The following is a 24,422-nucleotide window of genomic DNA, read 5'->3' as shown; positions in this document are numbered from 1 at the left end:
CTTCATAATTTGTTTTCTAGTGAACTGTGCCCTCCAGAGCTCACATTACAGATTCAAGCATGGTATAAAGCTGTGCTCTCATGTGGTCTCTGTACTGGCAGCATCAGAATCACGGGAGACATTGTTAGACATGTGGACTCTTGGACTCCATCCTAGGCCTACCAACTGTAGACCTCTGGGGAAGTGGCCCAGCTTTCCGCTTTTACAAGCACTGTGGTTGATTCTGATGCATACGTGTGTCTGAGAACCACTGATGTAAGGAGTCACGATTTTGAATGTTTTCTTCCTATAAGCCCTTTATCTAATAAATAGACATAAGCAGAATTCTAAATTTTGAAGTGGTAAGATTTTTGAAATAAAGAATGTGTAAGCTATACCAAAAATGAGTTAAAATGGGGAAACAGTTTCCATTATCCCAAGAGAGGACTAACTTCTAGCTGTGAAATAGTAGGTAACAATTTTTGAGCCCTTGTTTTGACAGGCACAGATCTTAAGCACTTCTTAAGCTTGAGACCTGCAGTTTCTTCTTTCTTCCCTTTCTGCGGGTTGTAAGCTGCAAGCCCAGTGGTCATTGGAGGAGCGGGTACAGGTGTCTCCTTGTGTTCCAGACTTCCATCTTTCCTTCGCTTTAAGGTTTTTTTTTTTTTTGGCTTTAAGAAGTTTTGAGCCACTAGATGGCAGAGTCTTCCAACAGTTATTAGATGAAAGACCCTTCTTAATAAACCATCTGTGATCCTTCTTGGAAATAATTTGTAGTGTTTCATTTAGCTTTCCCAGTTCATCAGGATCACGTGTGGTGTGGTGCTGAGGGACACACATTCTGTCCCTACCTCCCTTTCTTCTGATGGCCTTGACCACCCCACGTCACTGCCCCTTGTTCTGCGCCGGCCTCTGCCTTTACGCCCGCTCATTGAATTCACCCCTTCTGGTGTTTTTGGCTTCATCAGTCACAGTTTATTTTTGTTGTCTGATCCCTGTGTTCCTGCTCTGAGCTTTAGACTCTTAGCCTGTTAGAGCTGGAAGAGAGGTTCATCCATCATTTGGCTCAGCCCCTTCATTTCTCAGGTGGGAGAGCTGAAGCCTGGGGAGGTTAAGCCAAGGACAAGGACTGTGTCTTATTTATCTTTGTGCCCTGTAGTGCTTTGCACGTAGCGTGCAGATAGAGGTTTCTTGAGTGGAGCAATTGTGGTAAACGCTGTGGAGAATACAGATACAATCTCTGTGCCCAAGTGGCTCCAGGTTTACAAATGGAGGCATGACTTCAATGACTGTTCCAGTATACAGAGAGAAGGTGATAAGTGCCCAGGGAGGGAGCAAGACAGACTATTTTGTAATGTTAAGGACCCCTTGGAACTTTGTCTCCTGATCCTCCTGCTTCCTTTTATGGACTAGAAGCGCGCACCGCGTTCATTTTTCTCCAATCACGCCATTTTACAAACTAGACTCTGTTTTCTTTGACACTGAGTTCCCTTGGCTTAGGATGCTCTTTACCCGTTCCCTTTATCTGCCTGGGAAATTGTTTGAAGAGTAAACTTTTTGCTGATGTTAAGCCTGTGAAGCTTTTCTTGGCCTTTTCCTCCATGCAGCTTACTTATCTGTCCTTTGGACTGTCTTTTTTTTTTTTTTAATTTTTTTTTTTAATTTTATTTATTTGTCAGAGAGAGAGAGGGAGAGAGAGCAAGCACAGGCAGACAGAATGGCAGGCAGAGGCAGAGGGAGAAGCAGGCTCCCTGATGAGCAAGGAGCCCGATGTGGGACTCGATCCCAGGACGCTGGGATCATGACCTGAGCCGAAGGCAGCTGCTTAACCAACTGAGCCACCCAGGCGTCCCTGGACTGTCTTTATGCCTAACTCCAAGGCCATTGACGGGGTCCTATGCAGTAGTGGCTTGTGTTGACTTGTCCTATCCCCTGGGAGTGACTGTGCTCGTTTTCATTCCTGTGTGTCAATATATCTCCAAGGCCATCTGAGGAACGGAAGTTAGGGACAGGAAGCGCTCCCCTAAGCACCACACCATGTTGATCCTGACGAACTGGGAAAGCTAAATGTGACACCACAAATTGAAGCCAAGAAGAATTATAAACAGTTTATTAAGAAGCTTCTTCAGTTGCTTAGCATAGTCCTCATTGCTTAGCACACAATTTGCATGTAGCAAATATTGGTGGAATATAGGGTATGTCTTTTTTTTTTTAATATTTTGTTTATTTATTTGACAGACAGATCACATGCAGGCAGAGAGGCAGGCAGAGGGAGAGAGGGAAGCAGACTCCCTGATGAGCAGAGAGCCCGATGCGGGGCTCGATCCCAGGACCCCGGGATCATGACCTGAGCCAAAGGCAGAGGCTTAACCTACTGAGCCACCCAGGCGCCCTAATGTCTTAAGATTACATTTGTTGCAGAGGTATTAGAATCTAAGACCCAAGATTTTCCTATTTTCCACAAAATTTTGAGGTCAAAGATTATTGGGCAAGTTAATCTCTTTCTCTCTCTGTCTGCCTCCTTCCTTCCCTCTTTTTTTTTTTTTTTAAGATTTTATTTATTTATTTGACAGAGAGAAATCACAAGTAGGCAGAGAGGCAGGCAGAGAGAGAGGAGGAAGCAGGCTCCCTGCTGAGCAGAAAGCCCGATGCGGGGCATGAACCCAGGACCTGGGATCATGACCTGAACCGAAGGCAGCGGCTTAACCCACTGAGCCACCCAGGCGCCCCAATTCCCTCTTTTTTGATAAGAAGTACAGTTTTAATTCATACACCTCATGTGCTTTAGTCTAGAGAACTTAATTTGTACTCTGGAAAATCTGTTTTGGTTTATTGTTTTATTTTTATTTTTACTTTTAAGATTTTATGTATTTATTTGACAGTGATCACAAGTAGGCAGAGAGACAGGTAGAGAGAGAGGAGGAAGCAGGCTCCCTGCTGAACAGAGAGCCCGATGCGGGGCTCAATCCCAGGACCCTGGGATCATGACCCAAGCCAAAGGCAGAGGCTCTAACCCACTGAGCCACCAGGCGTCCCAGTTCATGTTTTTATAGAAAAATTTTTAAAACAATTACTTCAAGATGTGATTCTTAAGGTAAGCACCTAAGAGCCCTGTATATTTATTTTGTATATTTAAGGAAGTAATGGTTACCACTGCATGTAAGTATTCTGGATGGAGGAAATTACTGCAACAGAACAACATTAATGTTAAAACCTGGTGGTGGGTACTAAGGAGGGCATATATTGCATGGAGCACTGGGTGTGGTGCATAAACAATGAATCTTGGAACACTGAAAAAATAAAGTAAAAAAAAGTTATTTTCTACAGTATTGTCTGTTTGTGGACTTACTTTCTGTGAAAATCTAATAGTCCCTTCAGGAGTAAATCACAGAATGCTTAAGCTATAGCCATTAATGTATAAACAACCTCAAAATTGTCACAAAGTAAATGATATGCTAATTTTATTTTCAGTATTTGGCTAGACTTGTGGCGTGGTGTTCTGTGTTAGAGCCAATTTACTGAATTTTCTCTCCTGGATTTCATTAACTGGAAAATTTATGTACATAATTGGGGATACTCTATCTTGATGTTCTTCTTTTTAGGCTAAAGAGAGAGAGTGATGTAATGAACACCTAAGTACCTACTGAGAATTAACAAATACTAAGATTTTCTTTTTTGCTTAAGGTGTGTGGGTGTGTGTACATACACATATGTGAATAAAAGGCAATATAAACAAAACTTCCTACTTCCATTGCTTTGTCTCGCTATCCCTTTCTAGAGGTCACTACTCAGGATTTTGTTGTGTAGCCTTCTCTATCTATCTATCCATCCATCCGTCTATCTTTCTACTGTAGTTACATTGCATGTTTCCCTGAACAACTTACTGAATTTATCCATCCCTTGTAAACATTTAAAATACTTCTAATTTTCCCTTATTATAAATAGAGCTGCATGAAATATTCTTTGACCAAGAGATAAATATACCTGTACAAGAATTTCTCTAGCGTTTCCTAGGAACAGTTTGTGGGATTGTTAGGTGTATGTGTTTGTTTGGTGTTGTCATATCACTCACCAAAATGATTGCTCCAGTTTACAATTTCATCAGTACTTTATAAGAGATACTGTGTCCTTAAACATACTCTGTATTGTTTTACTGATTTTTTTTTTTTTTTTTTGGTAAACATAAACTATATGCCCAGCATGGGGCTCGAACTCACAACACCAAGATCAAGAGTCGCATGCTTTACCCCTGGGCCAGCCAGATGCCCTTAAATCCTAAATCTCTGCTGTTTTCATCCACATTATTGACTTGGATTTCACCTTTTGTGACTTGCTTTATTCTTTGTTTTTCTTTTGAGCTGATTGTGGTATGTAAATTGCTTGCTAATACTATTCCTCTTACGTACTTTCCTGGTGTGTGATTTATCTTTGTATGGATAGAAGTTTTAGATTTCAATATGGTGAAATTGGAAGGAGAATGTCTTAATAACACTAGGTAGGAAAGTATTTGCAGGCCAAGGTGCACAAAGCACAGGTCATAAAGGGAAAGATTATCGGTGTGGAATGGAGTGGGCTTTTCTTAGACCTGTACATGCCCTTGTGAATTTTAGACTTGTTTAGTTCTGTCACATCAGTTTCAGTTCCATGAAAGATTCTGTTGGGATTTTATTTGAAATTGCATTCAATTTATAGGTTAAGGAGAATTGACATCTTTAAGGTTTTGAGAGTTTGTCGAAGAGCATGGTATTTTTCTGTCTTTATTCATGGCTTTGTCTTTAACTAATACCTTGAAATTTTTTCCCCAATACTTTCCTTTACCAGATTATCAGTTTAACATTATCTAGTGCTGTCTTTATCAGTGAATCAACCTCTTCCCCCATTTCTCCCCATCCCTGTGGCCATAAGCTTTCCCCTTCTCCCTGCCTCTTCTGGTACTTACTGCTGAAACCTAGCAAGCATTAGGACAGGTGGAGGGAAGTGGAGTTGGCTATAGCACCTTTCCCTGTGCTACTTAAGGAGAAAGGTGGAGTTTTAAATTCACTCAGGAACCGTTTGTTCTGTTTGCTGTGCTGGGTCTGGGACTTCTCTCCCCTCTTTTTCATTGACTGTTTTCATTCATATTACATCATTTTACCATCTAGTGAGGACAGTACATGACTAGTGCCATCGTTCTGCTTCTTTTTCTACTCACTCCTCCATTGGGCATTAATAGAGGAAAGGTTGTTTGGAAGCAGATACTGAATCTCTTTTGTTCTTGATGGAGTTTGTCATGTAGCCAATTTGATGTGTGCATGGCTATGGTATTTATCAAAAATCAGAGAGAGGAAGTATCTTCTAGTATTAAGACCAAGAGCTAAAAAAACCGAAATTTTAGTTAGCTTTGTATCTCCTTCAGTAGTCAGACAACTTAGTTCTATACATGTGTATATATGTATGAACATATATAATAAAAATATATGATATTTGTTACATATCATATATATATATTTTTGGTTCTCAAATAATCCTTTATTGACATATTTTCTTTTGTAGTTCTTAACTAGTGGGACATTCCACTGCTTCACTGTTGATGTCATCTGTAATGTCATGAAGTGGTCACTGTTGATATTCTCTGTGATGTCACAAGGATGGTGACCGTTAACATTGCAGCCCACAGATTGGGCAGGGCAGTTTCTAGAATCTCTCTAATGGTTCCAGAGAGTTCTCTGGCTAAGGAATGGTACTGCATCAGTTGGGCAGGGTTGACAGTCTCATCAAAATGACACTTCCATGGGGCGCCTGGGTGGCTTAGTGCGTTAAAGCCTCTGCCTTCGGCGCCTGGGTGGCTCAGTGCGTTAAAGTCTCTGCCTTCGGCTCAGGTCATGATCCCAGGGTCCTGGGATCGAGCCCCGAATCCGGCTCTCTGCTCAGCGGGGAGCCTGCTTCCTCCTCTCTCTCTCTGCCTGCCTCTCTGCCTACTTGTGATCTCTGTCTGTCAAATAAATAAATAAAATCTTAAAAAAAAAAAAGTGACACTTTCACCCTGCTAATGTTTTCCTACTTCTTTCTCTTGGTAGTTCCTTGAGGGCTTCGATAATCAGGGCAGAGGCAGAAGGTATGGTTTCAGTCTGGGCCTGTCTGTTCTGAATGGTCAGTTTCACTGTCATCCTCAGACCCCTCTAACCACCAGTTGCCTTGGTGGTATTGTCACCAAACTTTTTTGGAGATAAACCCAGGGGGCCAATTTTGGGAACCAGGGCGTGGCACTAACTTTGCTACCTGGTGCACCTCAGGTCTATCTTTGATCTCATTGGGCTCAAACTCAGGTGGCATGGTGGAGGCTGCGTCCGGATTCTGGATGACTGGAGAGACTGCAGCTTTGCTTCTGCCAACGCAAAGGCCGAAACCTACGTCTACTTTTTAAATCTGAAAATTAGATAGGTCCCCTCCATGACATAGTAGTGCAGATTAAATAATGTCCAGTTCCTTGAGAAAAGAATTATACTGTTCATGTAAATATATACGTTGTACATTGAGCCGAGGAAAGTTAGTTATCAGGATCTGCTTTATCCTGGCCTTTTGGGGATCTGTTGAATTCTCAAACAGTGTTTTTATTTTTATTATAATTATAGGTTACTAATTTTTAAAGATATGTTTTATGAATCACATATTTCCTGTTTGAAAACATTGAGATTAAATTCAGAAATGTAGATATTCAAAATTACCTGTTGCGTTTTTATTTATTCAGAGGACTGTTTTGTGTGTGTGTGTGTTAAGTAATCTCTATGCCCGGTGGCTTGAACTCATGACCTTGAGATCAAGAGTCTCCTGTCTGCTCCACCAACTGAGCCCCATCCAGGTGTTTCCAGGGTTGTTGTTGTTGTTGTATAAACAAATTGACTTAAAAAATTTCTTTGTGGAATATTTGAAGTCTGTTCTTACAGACAATAGATAATTGACTCCTTTGTGCCAGTCATTCAACAGTCATTTCAACAGTCATTTCGTGGCCAATTTTGTTTCACAGATACCTATGAGATAGAGAGCCACCCCCACCCACCTGTTCTGGATGACTTCTAAGTAAAGCCTTTTGATACGCCAACACTGAAGAGCCGTACAAAGTGTTGTTTTCTTTTACCTTCCAACTTCTATACAGAACCTGATGTTTTTTAAGGTTCGGTTTTACTATGAGCATGGTCTAGAAAAAGGGAAAGGCTGACTTGTATGATGGAGTGCATCCTCTTATAAAACGGGAATGTGGTGATAACAGTACTATGTGTGTTTTGCTTTAAAAGGAGCTTGATAATTGTTTTCTGTCATTTGGAACAGTTGTAGTTCATGCTGGGGGAGCATCAGATGCACAAGACCAGTGAAACCTGTGTCCTGTCTCTTCCCTTACTGTATTGCCTCATTGTCATTGGGAACAAAAATAATTCACTGGTAACTGTAGTGCTTCCTTTACTAGATCAGAACTTTACTTCCCAACTTTTCTCTTTCTTAGATGGATGATTATGATATCTATAACATAGTTCCCTGCCAGATTTAGTGAACATGACTTTAAAAATCATGACTGTTTTTGGTGACTGGTTAAAAATACTGTGTTGCATTCTAAGAGAGTACATCTTAAAAGCATTCATCACAAGGAAAAAAAAATTTTTAAACTGTGTATGGGGTGGATATTAACTAGACTTATGGTGGGGATCATTTCACAATATATGCAAATTTTGAATCATTGTGTTATACACCTGAACTAATATAATGTTATATACCATCTGCACCTCAGTAAAAAAACAAAAAACATGAGTTTTATTATTATTGTTTTATTATTATTAATCAGTTTGTGTAGTGTCACAGAGCCTTTGAACTTTTAGTATGTTAGACTGTTTGCCCTGTTGGTACCTCCTCTCTAACTGCTAAGGAAGTAGAACAAACAGTAAACAGATCATAATGTACATCTGAACTGTTAAATAGTCTTGTTTCAGTATAGTTAGACCACAGAGTTGCTGTCATGCAGGGTACTCCCAGCTGCCTTCGCTAACACCTGTAACTGTATACAACCCACTGCTGTAACGAATAGATACATACCTGGGTGTGGTGACAGGTCTGTGTGTTCAAGTTCACTGGTGTCGATACAGTTTTTTCAGTGTTCAGTGTTCAACCTTAAAACATTTTTACTCTTTGTAAAATTCCCATCTGGATTTCAGGTACTTGAATGCTTAAGCCTTCCTCTGTATAAGTGAAGGTGAAAATTCTAATTGAAAAACCATTTGCTTTTATTTTCCTTCTAAAATATTGAACTTCTATATATACAGTATATAGTAATTTTAGTATATAGTACTTTTGCTTTAGTTTTCTTTGGGAAGGTGACTGCTTCTGCTGTCCTTGTTTTGATGTCCCCTTATTCAGACCACAATATATCAGTTCTTCTTATTTTTCTGGTTTTTTTTTTTTTAGACTTTTGCTGGTTGGTGGATGCGAAACTGCTGAAGTGGGCATATCAAAAGCTTCTAGCTATGGCCTGTCTGCCTGGAGAGTTCTTTCGGGATCGCCTTATTATAAGCAGGTTACCAATGGTGGAGACAGGGTAACTGCAGTAAGTATCTGGCATTTCACTTTGTGACTAGGCCTCAGGCAGGAACAGGATGAAGTACTTTGTCTCAAGCGAGGAAAGTGACTTCATGTGAAATTTTAGTACTTCTTTCTAATGTCAGAGTTATCTAAAGTGTTTTTGGTTTCACTTGGTCTCATTTTTATTAACAACATTGGCAGATGTTAGAAAAAGAACCTAACAGGAATCCTGTTACTTGCATTTGCTTATTGAGACATTAATGTTTATTCAGCATTTTTTATGGGCTGACAACTGTCTTGACTCCTGTGGTGTGTATTAGCTCCCTTAACGCTCATGACTTCTTGGGGTAGGTATTGTTACTAGCCTGTCTATTGATGAGGGAGGTAGAGTGTAGTTTAGTAACTTCCCTGGGTCACCGAGCTAGTAAGTCGCAGAGTCAGAGTACAAACTCTGACACAAGTACCCCTATTCACGTTCTTTACCGCCATGGCACACTTGCTGATACTTTGGTCTGCATTCACGTGGATGACACCCAGCCTTTCATCCCTTTGTTCTGTAGCAGAGCCCTCCGGTATGCTGTAATAGTCAGTACACGCTAGGTTCTGCTGTGATAATCAAACCGTCCCATGAACAGATGAAAACTCTGGCATTTCTGTGGGTTACCCTATAACCATTCATTCCTTATTTGTGGCCAGGTCTGTTCTTGGTGCCATGACTCCCCTGGACAGTTTGTTCCAAGTGATGACTAGAGAATCCACGCAGGCTGACAACCTCTTGAGGTTCAAGTATTTCAGTTTATAGGAGGGAAAAGAGAGGGTTAAAAGGTGGAACTTTTCAACTAGAACTAACATTACCTGTGCTCACAGTTCATGTGTTCTAACTATTTGCGTGGTCCTTTTTACCTTCAAGGGCCCTGGGAAGTAGTAGTTCTGTGTGTCCAGAAAGGCAAGATAAAATACTGTTTCCCTATGCAAACTGCTGGAAGTTAAGCACTCAATCACGGTTAGGTATCATGTGCTTAGCACATTGCCTTACATATAGTGGACACTCAGATATTCTCAAATGAGGGAAGAAACCGAGAACTTAAGGAAAATATGACATAAGAGAATGTGTCATGTTGTTTTTTCCTGCAGTGAATGTATTTGTTCTATTATTTTTGTTTAAAATGCACTGATTTTAAATTAATCCTCTAAAACCACAAATGGTTAAAAGTTTGGTATAAAAAAGGAAATAATGAAGATGTACTTTTTCTTTTTTTTTAAGATTTTATTTATTTATTTGAGAGAGAGAGAGAGCATGAGAGGAGAGGGGTCAGCAGGAGAAGCAGACTCCCCACCGAGCAGGGAGCCCGATGTGGGACTCGATCCTGGGACTCCAGGATCATGACCTGAGCCAAAGGCAGTCACTTAACCAACTGAGCCACCCAGGCGCCCCTGAAGAAGTACTTTTAAAAAGAAATCTTAAGCAATGACTGAAAGCTTCATTCATTTTTTTTTTCTTTAGCTTTTGATATATTTTGAAGTATGTGATTGTGAATTTAACCCAACAAAGTAGTTTTTTTTTTTTTTAATTAGCTCACCTTACTGGTTTCTATACCACTAGGTATTATAACAGTTTGTATTTCTGCATGAATTTATAATCGAGGACTGTGCTTTGTGCTTTTCCTTCCATGCTTTACCCCTCTATCCATTCTAGATCCTGCCTCTTCTTCTGCAGGGTGCAGGGAGGAGTCCGGATTGAGTGTTAGTAGCCACACTTCACAGAAAAGGAGCCTAAGACCCCAGAACTAAAAATAGGGGAACACAGGTGGAACAGATCTTCTAGTCACTGTTGAGTATCTTTCCCCACTCCCCATATGAAATTATATACAGATCAGTGGTCCTGTCAGATTTATCTCTGATGATTATCCATAATTCATAAAGAGGTAGGAGTTGTTTATACATATTAAATATACTATTTCACTTTTGCAGGGTTAGTCCTGTTTCTCTCTCTGATTTAATCCATACCCAGCTTGTAGTTTTTTCTGTGATATCCACCAGGGCAGATCTTGGAGTTTGAAACTGTTTTGGCTCTTGAATCAAAGTGTGATGTCTGCAACTTATTTTTAAATGGTTTAGTCAAAAACGTAATTTTTAAGTTTTATTTAAGTAATCTCTACACCCAACACAGGGATCGAATGCATAACCCCAAAATGAAGAGTTGCACACTCTGTGACTGAGCCAGCCAGGCGCCCCAGTCAGACCCATAATTTAAAAGATGTGTGTACGCACACAGAGATAAAGCAAGTGTGGCAAAGCGTTCATAACTGGTGAGCCCAAGCAGAAGGCATACTGGTGTTTTGTTGTGCATTCACTTTAGCCTCGCCATAGCCATGAAATTTGTCAAAATTAAAGGTTGAGGGGAAAAAAAAGAAAGAAAAAAATAGGTTAAGTGTGGAGAATTCAAGGAGAGAGGCAGTAGGCAAATGGTGAAAGTCCATTTCAGTACGGGATAACGGGGCATGTGTGTGACAGAATGGCCTGAGAAAGGAAGAATCCCAGAGTATGGTCGCATACCGTGAAACCTTCCTTCACCTTGGCTTGATTCTCTTGTGCTTTCACTTTGCTCCTCACTGAAGTATTAGAATCTGCTTTGCTATGGTCCTTCCCTCTCTAGCTGAAGCTCCGGGATTGCAGTCTCTTAGAAGAAAATTGCCTGTGCACTGACGGAATAAGTGGGGGAAAAACATTAAATTGCAAACTGAATGCTCGGCTGTATGATTAATTTCTTCAAATGCCGCAAGTGTATTTTAATTACGTTAGTGGCTATTAAATGTGTCCTGCTGCTAAACTTACAGTCATTCTGCATAGCCTGCCCCTGCCTTGAAGTAATTTGAATTACAGGATTAGTTCTTTTGTCCGGTGGCAGATACTGCCCTCATCAAACTCGTTTGTTTAAGGTTGCTGTTGTGTTGGGTGGATATTGATGGAAAAATGCTGCTGACATATACATTCTAGTCTCTCCCAAGGCTGCTAGGTTGTAAAAAGGGACTTTGCAAGATTCAATATGTGCACTGACTAAAGTTTCCACATTAATGTGAGATAGTTTTATTTATTCATTTGTTCAACATTGAATCACTGCTCTGGTAGTAGGAAGGTAGCATCCCTCAAGGGGTTTTACTGTACTGGAGGATGTAGCCATATCCACAGATAGGGGCAGTGCACTGTAATAGTTGCATTCTCTACTTCAGTAACTGGGAGATAAGAGAGAACCCAGACTTGGGAGTCAGAAGTCTGGGATTGGAATTCTAGTTCATCACTTACACTTGTGTAGTAAGGCTTTTGACACAAACAAGCTAATATATGTGAAGACCCTTGGTAAGCCATAAAATGATCTGTAGTGTTCATTATTATTATCTGTATTTTTAAGACCAGAATTTTAGAAAATATATAAAAGTGAACAAAACTAATTTTTATGTTATTGCCATTGCTGCTTTTTGGGTGAAGGATGTTTTTGTGGAAAGAAAACAGGCTTTTTGGAATCCTGTTTCCCTGAGAAATCCCATTTCCCTCAGAAAATAGAAATAATCAGAGAAATATTTTCACAGGATCCCACCCCCTTCCTGCATCTCTGCCTGTACATGGTACCTTTCTCTCATTTTTACAGACAAACTGTCTTTGTACCAGCTAAGACCAACCCATCTGTTTGTCCTCCAGATCTCACACTCTTGCTTATTGATATTTTTCCTGCGTCATGAATTTTGCTGTCGATTAGATTTATCAGCACACAACATGCTTTTATTTTTCCGTCATAAAAACTGTTTGTTTCATTTGGTTTTGGGGGATTTAGACCCCGCTAAATCCTGTTACCACCCCCCATTTATTTCCCTTTCTTCAACATGTTCAAGAGCTGCCCGTATTTGTTTACACTTCCTCTTTCTTTTTTCTTTTTTTAAAGATTTTATTTATTTATTTGTCAGAGAGAGAGAGATCACAAGTAGGCCGAGAGGCAGGTAGAGGCAGAGGGAGAAGCAGGTTCCCTGCCAAGCAAGGAGCCCTGATGTGGGACTCGATCCCAGGATGCTGGGATCATGACCTGAGCCGAAGGCAGCCGCTAAACCAACTGAGCCACCCAGGTGTCCCTCTTTTTTCTCTTGAATTTGAATTCACTTATGTGGGAATTTACCTCCGTCATTTCACAGAAACTATCCTGGTGATGTTATCAGTGCCCTCCAGTATTTTACGTTTATCAGTTTTATCGGCTTCCTTCTTTTGTCTCTCTCTCTCCCTCCTTCTCTCCCTCCTTCTCTCCCTTTTTCTCCCTCTCCTTCCCTCCCTCCTCTCCTTCCTTTTAAAAAAGATTTTTATTTATATATTTGAGAGAGAGCTAGAAAAAACATGACTTGGGGAGAGGGAGAAGCAAGACTCTCTGCTGAGCAGGGAGCCCAATGCGGGACTCCATCCCAGGACCCTGGGATCATGACCTGAGCCAAAGGCAGACGCTTAACCAACTGAGCCACCTAGACGCTCCTGTTGGTATTCTTTAATCCCTGCTAATTGCTTTTACAAAAATCAGTTTATTTTCCTTTTTCCCTTTCTGTTCTCTTCCTTTTTAAAATTGTGTTATTGCTACATTGACAAAACTTGTAATTTTTGCACATTAGTTTCTACCTTCATCCTCACCTTTCTTTAGTCTTCGATGTCCGTGTCTTTTTCAGAATGCCGTTACTTCTTTTGTTGAAATGTTTCCAGTCATCTCTTGGTTGGATGAAACTATTTTCTAGTAGATGTGGTTTGGTTTGTTTTTTAAGATTTTATTTTTAAATAATCTCTACACCCAACCTGGTGGTTCAACTCACTACCCTGAGATCAGGAGCTGCATGCTCTACTGGCTGAGCCAGTCAGATGCCTCTCTTTTAGTAGACGTTCTAAGAAGGTCTCATAGGTAAAGGGTTCCTTAAGTTCTTGGATGTTCAAAATTGTTTTCTAATAGCCTGAATATTTGAAGGAAAAAGTGTCTGGATATAAAATCCTTAGCTTACCATTTCTTTCATTGAACTTAAAAAATAGCCACTACTCTATTATTGCTTTACTTTGTTTGTGGAATTTGAAACTTCTCACTTACATTAAATTATTTTCCCTACAGGCGCCTGGGTGGCTCAGTGGGTTAAGCCGCTGCCTTCGGCTCAGGTCATGATCTCAGGGTCCTGGGATTGAGTCCCGCATCGGGCTCTCTGCTCAGCAGGGAGCCTGCTTCCCTCTCTCTCTCTCTGCCTGCTTCTCTGTCTACTTGTGATCTCTCTCTGTCAAATAAATAAATAAAATCTTTAAAAAAAATTATTTTCCCTACAAAGGGAAACATAGAAATAACATACAAATGTTATTTGGCCATTTTGCTTAAATTGCCTTGAGGATTTTCGTTTTCTCTGTGTGAAATTTAATAGCTTTCCTGGGATATTTCTTGGAGTTGATTCTTTTGGAAGGGGGGCTGATTTTCTCAGGTACCCCTGCTGGCTCTTTCAATGTATACATTCTTTTTCTATGTCTGGTGAGCTTTCTTAGATGATAACTTTGACAATGTTTTTAGAGAGATGTTATATCCCTTGGCTACCTTCCCTTGTCTGTCCTTCCCCGGCCCTGCAGTATTTTTACAGTCTGCTTTTGCTCACCACCAGGCCTTGTGGTAGGTGTCAGGGGGACATGGGAGTTGGCAGGAGCAGTAGAGATGACATCTGGGACTAGGTGATTTTTGTTTTTCTACTTAAAATTGTTTTGAAGTTTGGGTTATCTTCAGTCTTCAAGTTAAGTTGAGGGCACTTTCTCCCCCCCACCCCCATTTATTTGAGAAAGAGAGCACATGAGTAATTGGAGCGACAGAGATAGAGAGGGAGAAGCGGGCTCCCTGATTTGGGGCTTGATCCTAGGACCCTGGAATCACAACCTGAGCTGAAGGCGGATACCCAACTGACTGAGCCACCCAGGCGCCCCTGAAGCCATGGTTTTCTTGTAGATCAACAAGTCTTTCTTCCCCTCCCTCCCTTCCTTTGATCCATCAATCCATTCATCCATCCAGTTAATCTCTGCACCCAACAGGGGGCTTGAACTCATGACCCTGGGACCAAGAGTTGTACACTCTACTGATAGAGTCAACCAGGCACTTCATATTTTCTCTTCTTACTCTTTTTTATTGGAGGAAATATTGGAAGATATGGAGCTAGGCCATCACTAATGGCTTTAGCTACTTCGAAGTTCTGGTAGGAAAAATTTTAACCTCAACAAAACGGTACTCTTTTTTTGCCCTTTTCTCTTAAGGGAAAATTCATATAATATAAAATCAACCCTTAGTCTTCTTAAAGGATACAATTCACTTGCATCGAGTATATTGACAGTGTTGTGCAACCACCACCAGGATCTAGTTCCAGGATATTTTCATCACCCCAAAAGGAAACCTGATACCTATTAAGGTATAAAATCCCTGTTGTTCCTCCCTCCAGCTCTTGGCAGGCACTAGTCTATTTCTGTGGATTTACCTGTTCTGTTTCTTATAAATGGAATCATGAAATACGTGACCTTTTGTACCTGGTTTCTTTCACTTAGCGTGATATTTTGGAGGTTCATCAAACCTGTAGCATGTATCAGTGCTTCATTTCCTTTTGATGACCGCACAGTATTCCATTGTGGGGATATACTACATTTTGTTCATTCCTTCTTTCATGGTCATTTGAGTTGTTTCCACTTAATAGTATTGCTGTGAACATTTGTTTGGTATGGTATTTTTGTTTAAATACCTGTTTGTCATTCTTTTGGGTATATACTTAGGATGAAATGACTGGGTCAAATGGTAGTTTCATGTTTAGCTTTTTGAGAAACAAACTTTTCCCCAGCAGCTGTACTGTTTTATGTTCCCTCAATAGTGTACTAAATTCTCTGCAGCTCCAACAAAACTTGTTGTTTTCCGTTTCTTAAATTATTGCCTTCTCCCCCTCTTGCTTTTATAAATGTATCTCTTAAATCTAAAGATGAATAGTCTTGTGTTATATTATTTCAAATGCTGGTTTCTAAATGTTGATTTTTGGGGGGGTTATTTTTCAAGCATAGGATCAATTCCTTAATGAATGAAATTTCTACTAGAAATTTTGACTTTTCCATAATGATGATGGGATAAAAATGATAACCTGGGGAATCTCATTTGAGAAGAGCTTGAGTGGCTTCTAATTCACATAGATTGTAGTACACTTGTTATGTGTGCGTTTAAAAAACAAAACATTGGAGTATGGGTGTATGTTGACAGATTTACCATTTGGATTTCTTTTTTCCCCAAATAAAAATAGAGTCTCACCAAGATCTTGGACACCTACTGATGATTTTCTCAACTATTTCTTTTTTTATTTTTAGATTTTATTTATTTATTTGTTGGGGAGGGAGGGGCAGAGGGAGAGGGGGAAGCAGACTGCCCAGGATCCCAGGACCCTGGGATCATGACCTGAGCTGAAGGCAGAGGCTTAACGAACTGAGCCATCCCGGCTACCCTATTTTCTCAACTATTTCTTAAAATACTAGGTTTGCTATAGTTTGCATTTCATGATAAAGGAATTTTTACAGTGAGAAAACATTCCATTAATTCTTCTTTGTCTGATGTGCATTTATTTTGCAGGTACCAAAGACATTGGGATTATTAAGGATGTTAAGTGTCAAGTTTTATAGTCGCCCAGGACAAGAACAGGTAACTCATAAGCTTAACCTGTGCTTCTCAGATATTTTCACCCTGAGTACCTTTAAAGGACAATTGAATGAACCTTGAATATACTTCCATCTGGATGTGCTCTTAATTGCACAGTATGTGGGCATATACATAAGTAAAAATTCATGGGACTGTTTGCTGAACTTTCTGGGTTTTACTATATATCATTATCTCAATAAGGAAACTTAAAAAAAAAAAAGTGAAAAAAATGAACCTAGTCCTTTTAAATCTGGGTCTGTAAGCCAAGGAAATCTCCTGGGATCATTATATTATCTGAAGTTTTTCGTTTTACAATACTTGTGAATTTTATATCCTTGTCCACAACATATCCTTTTCAGTTTGTTTTGTTAATTAAAAAAAAAATGAGATTATTGAAGCTCCTAGAAGAAACAAGCCCTGTTGATTCTGGGCTTCAGGTACCATTGTTATATTGTTTTTTCCTCAGTAAGAGATGCATGGCTCTGTGGGAAGGATGTTTGTCGGTTTCATCCTGATGTGAGTGAGACACTCAGGAGTGGCCCCTGCAGTAGATGGTTCTATTCACTCTGTGTCTGGCTCTTGTAAGAGTCTTGGCCCATATGGAGGCATCAGATCATTCTCTTCCTGTTTTGGGGAGAACCGGACAACCTCATTTTTCTGTTTCTTCAATTTTTTTTACTAACGCAAAGTAAATTGTAAGAAAAATACAGAAATCATAAGAACTAGGATGAGCATTTTGTTGCTGGGTTTGTATTTAATATATTTAAAATTTTGAGTTCGTTATTTCTCTGCTCTTGACTTCAGCTAAATCCTATATTCTGGATTGGTTTGGCGTGCTATCTGTAGAAGCAAGCAGTACCACTACTGTTTATGTCTGGAAAGTCACTTTCTTGTTGAATCCCGTATGTTTGTACTATTTTGCAGTTAGCATTCTCTTCTGTCAGTTCGTGGGGTTTGTTTTCATTTTGCAGATGAAGAAACATATGGGAGATCAAGTGACTTGGCCTCTACCTTGTATTTGGTTCTTTCTAATTTACTATGTTGCCTCTGTTGGTCTGTTACCAATTTAGTGCACAAGAGTGTTACTTTGCTTTTTCTCCCTGCATCCTTTCCCCGTTCTCCTTAATACTATTTAAATTACTATCTTTTTTTTTCTTCATATTTTTAATTTAACTTCTAGTTAGTTAACATACAGTGCAATGTTGGTTTCAGGAGTAGAATCTACTCCTAAGTTACTATCTTTAACAAAATTTAAGGGGCTCACTATGTTTTTGTTTTTAATTTTATTTTGTTGACTATAATAAAACAATAACATGTCATTTCAGTGTTTATTCTATTTTTTTTTTTCAATCAATCAGCAAACACTTCCTTTGAGCCTGGGCATAACGTTAGAGCAGAGAATAAATAGGTGAATAAATGGCATTGTATTTTCTCAAGGAGTCCTCAGTGTAGTGGGGGAGAAGGTTAGAGAAGCGGTGAAATAGCACAATATTACACGTTTTCTGACCCCTTCTGTCACATCATATGAAGTACCACTGAGGTGTGGAAGAGGGAGCCTTTCATTCTGGAGGGGATAGTTGATTTGGAAGTAAGAGTTCCTCATGCAGAGGGAGGAACTCTGGGCATTTCCAGGCTGGCAGTATCATGTGGCAAGTTCTGGAAGGGTCAGAGAGCAGCGCTGGGACTCTGGTTGGCTGGGCTGCGGGACCCACAGACGCTCGCTGTTTGTATCTGGTGGCTTACTTCACTTGGACCAGCGTAGCTGTCGTACGTTTAGAACAGGAATTATTTGGGAATTGCTACTCATGCGTCTCCTTTGTATTATACCCTGTGTAATTGTTAGATACTACGTTTATTAGTTGATTTGCGATATTAATAAGCAAATGTAACTGTTCAACCAGTATAGAAAGACCATTTAAAAAAAAAAAAACAAGACCTTACCACCCGGGAACTTCAGTTGTACGTTGCCTTGACCCTAATATTGGCAGTTCTCTTGTGTGGAACGCGACTCTTTGTCCTCAATCAGAGTACCCTCTGTGATTGAGCACAAAGGAGACACAAACAACTCATTTCCTTATATTTTGATCTATCTTAATGGCACCTTGTACCAGGATCCTTAAAAAGATGTTATGAAATTGGTATTCTTAAACCAATGCCTTCAGTAAATATCTGAATGTTACGTGCTACCTTATTTGTACCTGATGGTTCCTAGCCTGGAAATAATTATGGGGGATAGATTTTTTTTTTTTTTTTTTTTTTGCGCTGTACTTGTAGAGCTGAAAGGCCTCATATGGCTTATCTAATAATTTCTTATTATTGTGAAAGCTTTCTAGCTTATATGTACTTTCACATGATCTCACAGGAAGCTTGCATTATTGGCATTATGATGCCTATTTTATTTTAATTCAAATATAGTTAACAGTGAGTGTTATTTCAGGTGTGCAGTATAATGACTCAGCAATGTTATCCATTACTCTGTGCTCATCATCAGCAGACACTTTAATCCCCTTCACCTATCTCACACGTTTCCTGCCTCCCCACCTCCCCTCTGGCAGCCACCAGTTTTGCTCTGTATTTGAGTCTTTTTGTCTCTTTTTTCTTTATTTTTTAAATCTCATAAAGTGAAATCATATAGTATTTTGCCTTTCTCTGACTTACTTCACTTAGCGTTATATCCTCTAGATTCATCCATGTTGTTGCAAATGGCAAGATTTCATTCTTTTTGTGGCTGAGCAATAGTCCAGCATTTACAATATACCGCATCTTCTATATCCATTAGTGTATGGATGGACACTTGGTTTGAGTCTCTAGCTTGGCTGTTTTAAATAGTGCTGCAGTAGACATAGGGGTGCATATATCTCTTTGAATTAGTGTTTTCATTTTCTGGGTAAATACCCAATGGTGGAATTACTGGATCACATGGTAATTCTATTTTTAATTTTTTTTATTTATTTATTTTTTATTTGACAGAGAGAGAGATCACAAGTAGGCAGAGGCAGGCAGAGAGAGAAGAGGAAGCAGGCTCCCTGCCGAGCAGAGAGCCTGATGCGGGGCTCGATCCCAGGACTCTGGGATCATGACCTGAGCCGAAGGCAGGGGCTTTAACCCACTGAGCCACCCAGGCGCCCCTATTTTTAATTTTTTGAGGAACTTCTATACTTCGGTTTATTTCTGGGCTCTGTATTCTCCTCCATTGATCTATGTGGTTGTGTGTGTGTGCGTGTGTGTGTGTGTGTGTCGGTACCATACTGTTTTGATTCCTGTAGCTTTGTGTTATATCTTGAACTCTGGGATTGTGATACTTCCAGCTTTTTTCTTTTTCAGGTTCCTTTAATTATTTGGGGTCTTTTGTGGTTCCATATAAATTTTAGGATTATTTGTTCTAGTTCTGTGAAAAATGCTGTTTCTTTTTTGATAGGGATTACATTAAATCTGTAGGTTGCTTTGGGTTGGGTAGTGTGGACATTTTAATAATATTGGTTCTCCCAACCCGTGAACATGGGATATCTTTTCATCTGTTTGTGTCATTGTCTATATTTTTCACCAGTGTTTTATAGTTTTCAGGGTACAGGTCTTTTACCTTTTTGGTTAAGTTTATTCCTAAGTGTTTTTTTGTTTTTGTTGTTGTTTTGGTGTTGTTTTGGTAAATTAGATCATTTTCTTTTTCTTTTTTAAGATTTTATTTATTCATTTGAGAGAGAGAGCACAAGCAGGAGGAGAGGCAGAGGCAGAGGGAGAGGGAGAGGGAGAAGCAGACTCCCCACTGAGCTGGGAACTCAACATGGGGATCGATCCTAGGACCCTAGGATCATGACCTGAGCCCGAAGGCAGAAGCTTAACCATCTGAGCCACCCAGACGCCCCAGGATTGCTTTCTTAACTTCTCTATCTGCTACTTCATTATTAGTGTATAGAAATGCAACAGATTTCTGTATATTTTGTATCCTGTGACTTTACTGAATTCATTTATCAGTTCTGGTAGTTTTTGTGGAGCCTTTTGAATTTTCTATATATAATATTATGTCATGTACAAATAGTAAAAATTTTCTACTTCTTTCTTACCAATTTAGATACCTTCTATTTCTTAACTGATTGCTGTGGCTAAGACTTCTGGTACTATGTTGAATATAAGTGGCGAAGTGGACATCCTGGTCTTGTTCCTGGTCTTAGAGTAAAAGGTTTTCATCACTGGCTATTGATGTTCATTGTGGGCTTTTTGTAGATGGCCTTCATATGTTTCCAAATAACCAGCTGCTGGTTGTCTGGCATATAATATTATCTTTCAAAGAATATATTAATAAAAGCTATATATGTTCTTCTATAAAGAATATTGGCTTGGAAAATTTTTTTCCCAAGGACTTTCTCTTTCCTACAGACTTTTGCAGTGTTTACCCCGCCTCTGCTGCTCCCAGGTTTGTTAGCCATGCTTTTGAGAATGATAGATTGATTGATTGATTGGGGGGGGGTCAGACTTATAAACCATAGTGGGCAAGAATATCTCCGGGACTTCTTGAGGGCAGAGGTTTATGTTTTGCTGGTTCTTGGCTCCCCAGAGTGTAAAATGGCGCCTGACACGGGATATTGTATTACTGAGTTTATTCAATAAATAATTGTTGAATGTTGGAAGGGCAGGGCTTATGAATTCACCTTTAAGGCTCCGTAGTAATTCAGAACACTCTCAGTGTATGCACTACAGTTCAGTACTTTAATTTTAATAAAGCTTGTATATTTGAAAGGTGTAATGAAATAGGAAATCACTCATTTTTAATTGTTCTAAGTAGATGATATGCAGTGGAAGAAAGTGAGGCAATTTAAACTGATCTCAGTATAAAGATCTGATATTTAACATTTAAAATAATTATGGTTTTAGAAAGGACAGTTAAAAGTTTTATTGCAGTGTTGAAAGCAGGCACAATTCCACTCTAAATATTGCTGCCAGTAGTAGAAGGCTTTAATTAGTGCTTTTAATTAAAAAAAGATCAAATGGACATTTGAGCTAGTGGTTTAATAAATGAGAAATAGAGGTGGAAGTTAAAGTCCTGTTCATATTATTAGTTTCAGTAGTATTAGGATCGCATTACCACGCAAGAGAATCAATGAGGTAAGAGGAAAGTACCTTTTGAAAAGTTTTGAGAAGAGATTTGAGACAGGGAGGTAAATAGAATTGATCATTAAAAGGGCTATAGATTAATTTCTGGTGGAAGAAGACCATCTACTGTGTAAATGGTCTTTGTCAACCAGCTTACTTTGTCCCATGTTGCCTACACAAGCTGATAACTTACCAAGTAATTATTTAGTGAGACTGCCTTTCAGTGGCTACTCACAGAATAGAGTAGACTAAAGCAGGTGGTAAGTGATAGTCATCATTTTCTTTCTCATTTTATTTGCCTCACCTTTATTGAGGTATAATTCTAAGATATTTAAACTGTACAGCATGATGATTTGGTATATGTGTACAATATGAATGGATTGTCCCCCGTCGAAGTCACACATTCATTACCTCACATATTTACTTTTCTGTGTGTAAGGATGTTTAAGTCCTACTCTCTCAGCAAGTTTCAGTTACAGAATGCAATGTTACCAAGTGTAACCATCATGTTATACAGTAGATCTTCAGAACTTCTTCTTATAACTGAAGTTTCTACCCTTTTACCCAACCTCTCACTCTATACTTCCTCCCTCCCCCAGTCTTTGGTAGGCAACTAGTTTCCTACTCTCTGTTTCTAGGAGGTTTTTTTGTTTGTTTTTGTTTTTTCTTAAGATTATCCATAAGTGATGCCATGCAATATTTGTCTTTCTGTGTTTGATGTATTTCACTGAGCACAATGCCCTCCACGTTCATCCATGTTGTCACAAATGACAGGATTTCCTTCTTTGCTTAAGGCCAAATGATACTGTGTGTGTGTGTGCGGTCCACATTCTCCCCAGCCTTTCTTTCTTTCTTTCTTTTTTTTTTTTTTTTTTGAGATTTTATTTATTCATTTATTTGTCAGTGAGAGAGAGAGAGTACTCACAAGCAGGCAGAGTGGCAGGCAGAGGCAATGAGAGAAGCCGAGCAAGGAGCCTGATATGGGACTCGATCTCAGGACCTTGGGATCATGACCTGAGCCAAAGGCATTGGCTTAACCAACTGAGCCACCCAGGCGTCCCTCTCCCCAGCATTTCTTTTTGATGATAGCCATCCTAACATGTGTGAAGTGATATCTCATTGTGGTTTTGATTTGCCTTTCTCTGATGATTAGTTGAACACCTTTTCATGTACGTTTTGGTCACTTATGTGTCTTTTTTTGAAAAGTCTATTCAGATGTTTTCTTCCATTTTTAAATTAGGTTATTTGGGGTTTTTGCTAGAGTTGTTGGAGTCTCTTGTGTATTTTGGTTTGTAATATCAGATATTTGGTTTATAAATATTTTCTCCTATTTCCTAAGTTGTCATTTCATTTTATTAATGGTTTCCTTTGCTGTGTAGATGTTTTTAACTTGATGTAGTCCTGTTTGTTTATCTTTGTTTTTTTTTGACTTTGCTCTTTGTGTCGAATCCAAAGAAATCATTGCTAAGACCAGTCAAGGAACTTATCCCCTGTTTTCTTATAGGAGTTTTAGGGTTTCAGGTCTTATGCTCAAGACTCATCCAGTTAGAGGAGATTTTACTATATGATGTACATTATGGGTCCAGTGGCTATCCAGTTTTTCCAATACCATTTATTGAAAGAGTATCCTTTCCCCACTGTGTATTATATTGTTGGCTCCTTCATTATAAATTAGTTGACTGTCTATGCATGGGCTTATTTCTGGGCTCTCTGTTCTGTTCCATTGATCTTTGTGCCTGTTTTTATGCCAATATGGTATTATTTTGATTAACATAGATTTGTAACAGTAGTTTGAAATCAGAAGGTGTGATGCCTACAGCTTTGTTCTTTTCTTTTCTTTCTTTTTTTTTTTTTTTTAAGATTTTATTTATTTATTTGTCAAAGACAGAGAGCACAAGCAGGGGGAGAGGCAGGCAGAGGAGGGAAGCGAGCCTGATGCAGGATTCCATCCCAGGGATCAGGACCTGAGCCAAAGGTAGCTACTTAACCAACTGAGCCACCCTGGCATCCCAGCTTTTCTTCTTTCTCAAGATTGCTTTGGCTGCTTGGGGACTTAGGATCTTTTATGATACCACACAAATTTTAGGATTATTTTTTATGTTTCTGTGGAAAATGACACTTGAATTTTGGTAAGGATAGCATTGAACCTATAGATCACTTGGGACACTATGGACATTTTAACAGTATTTTTTCAATCCATGAACATGGAATATCTTTCCATTTATTTGTATTCAGTTTCTTTGATCAGTGTTTTATGGCTTTTCTTATACAGTGCTCTCACCTCCTTGGTTACATTTATTCCTAAATATTTTATTCTTTTTGATGCTCGTATAACTGGGATTGTTTTCTTAATTTCACTTTCTAATAGTTCACTGTTAGTGTATAGGAATGCAAGTGGTTTTTGTATGTTGATTTTTGTGTCCTGCAGCTTTACTGAATTTGTTTATTCTGACAGCTTTCTGGTGGAGTCTTTAGGGTTTTCTATATATAATACCATGTCATTTGTAAAGAGACAGTTTTACTTCTTCCTTTCCAGTTTGTGTGCTTTTTATTTATTTTCTTGCCTAATTGCTCTGGTTAGGATTTCCAGTCCTATGTTGAATAAAACTAGCAAGAGTGGGCTTTTTTTTTAAAAATAATTTCATTTTATTTTTTCAGTGTTCTAAGATTCATTGTTTATGCATCACACCGAGTGCTCCATGCAATATGTGCCTTCCCTAATACCCACCACCAGGCTCACCCATCCCTCCACCTCCCTCCCCTCTAAAACCTTCACCTTGTTTCTCAGAGTCCACAGTCTCTCATGGTTCATCACCCCCTTCGATTTCCCCCAATTCTCTTTTCCTTTGCTTCTCCTAATGTCCTCCGTGTTATTCCTTATTCTCCACAAGGAAGTGAAACCATATGATAATTGACTCTCTCTGGTTGACTTATTTCACTCAGCATAATCTCCCATCCAATTTTATCCAAAAGTTGGGTATTCATCCTTTTTTGATGGCTGAGTAATATTCCATTATATATATGGGCCACATCTTCTTTATCCATTCATCTGTTGAAGGGCATCTTGGCTCTTTCCACAGTTTGGCGATTGTGGCCATTGCTGCTGTGAACA

General features: G+C 39.3%; 1 protein-coding gene and 1 pseudogene across 2 annotated transcripts in view; one reads left to right on the top strand and one right to left on the bottom strand.

Moving 5' to 3' along the window:
• The window catches only part of NBAS (NBAS subunit of NRZ tethering complex), a 329,816-nt gene that overhangs the window by 43,163 nt on the left and 262,231 nt on the right, over positions 1-24,422 (top strand). For both annotated transcript variants that reach the window (XM_047744603.1, XM_047744602.1), the window contains exons 10-11: positions 8,410-8,548; positions 16,157-16,225. In XM_047744603.1, coding sequence (XP_047600559.1) covers positions 8,410-8,548; positions 16,157-16,225 — 208 coding nt within the window. The remainder of the gene's footprint in view (positions 1-8,409; positions 8,549-16,156; positions 16,226-24,422) is intronic.
• On the bottom strand, positions 5,515-6,291 carry LOC125108583 (60S ribosomal protein L12-like; annotated as a pseudogene).

The sequence above is a fragment of the Lutra lutra genome, chromosome 9 (assembly GCF_902655055.1).
Source record: "Lutra lutra chromosome 9, mLutLut1.2, whole genome shotgun sequence".
Lineage (NCBI taxonomy): Eukaryota > Metazoa > Chordata > Mammalia > Carnivora > Mustelidae > Lutra > Lutra lutra.
The sequence above is the reverse complement of the archived record's forward strand: the minus strand, read 5'-3'. Positions and strand labels throughout refer to the sequence as shown.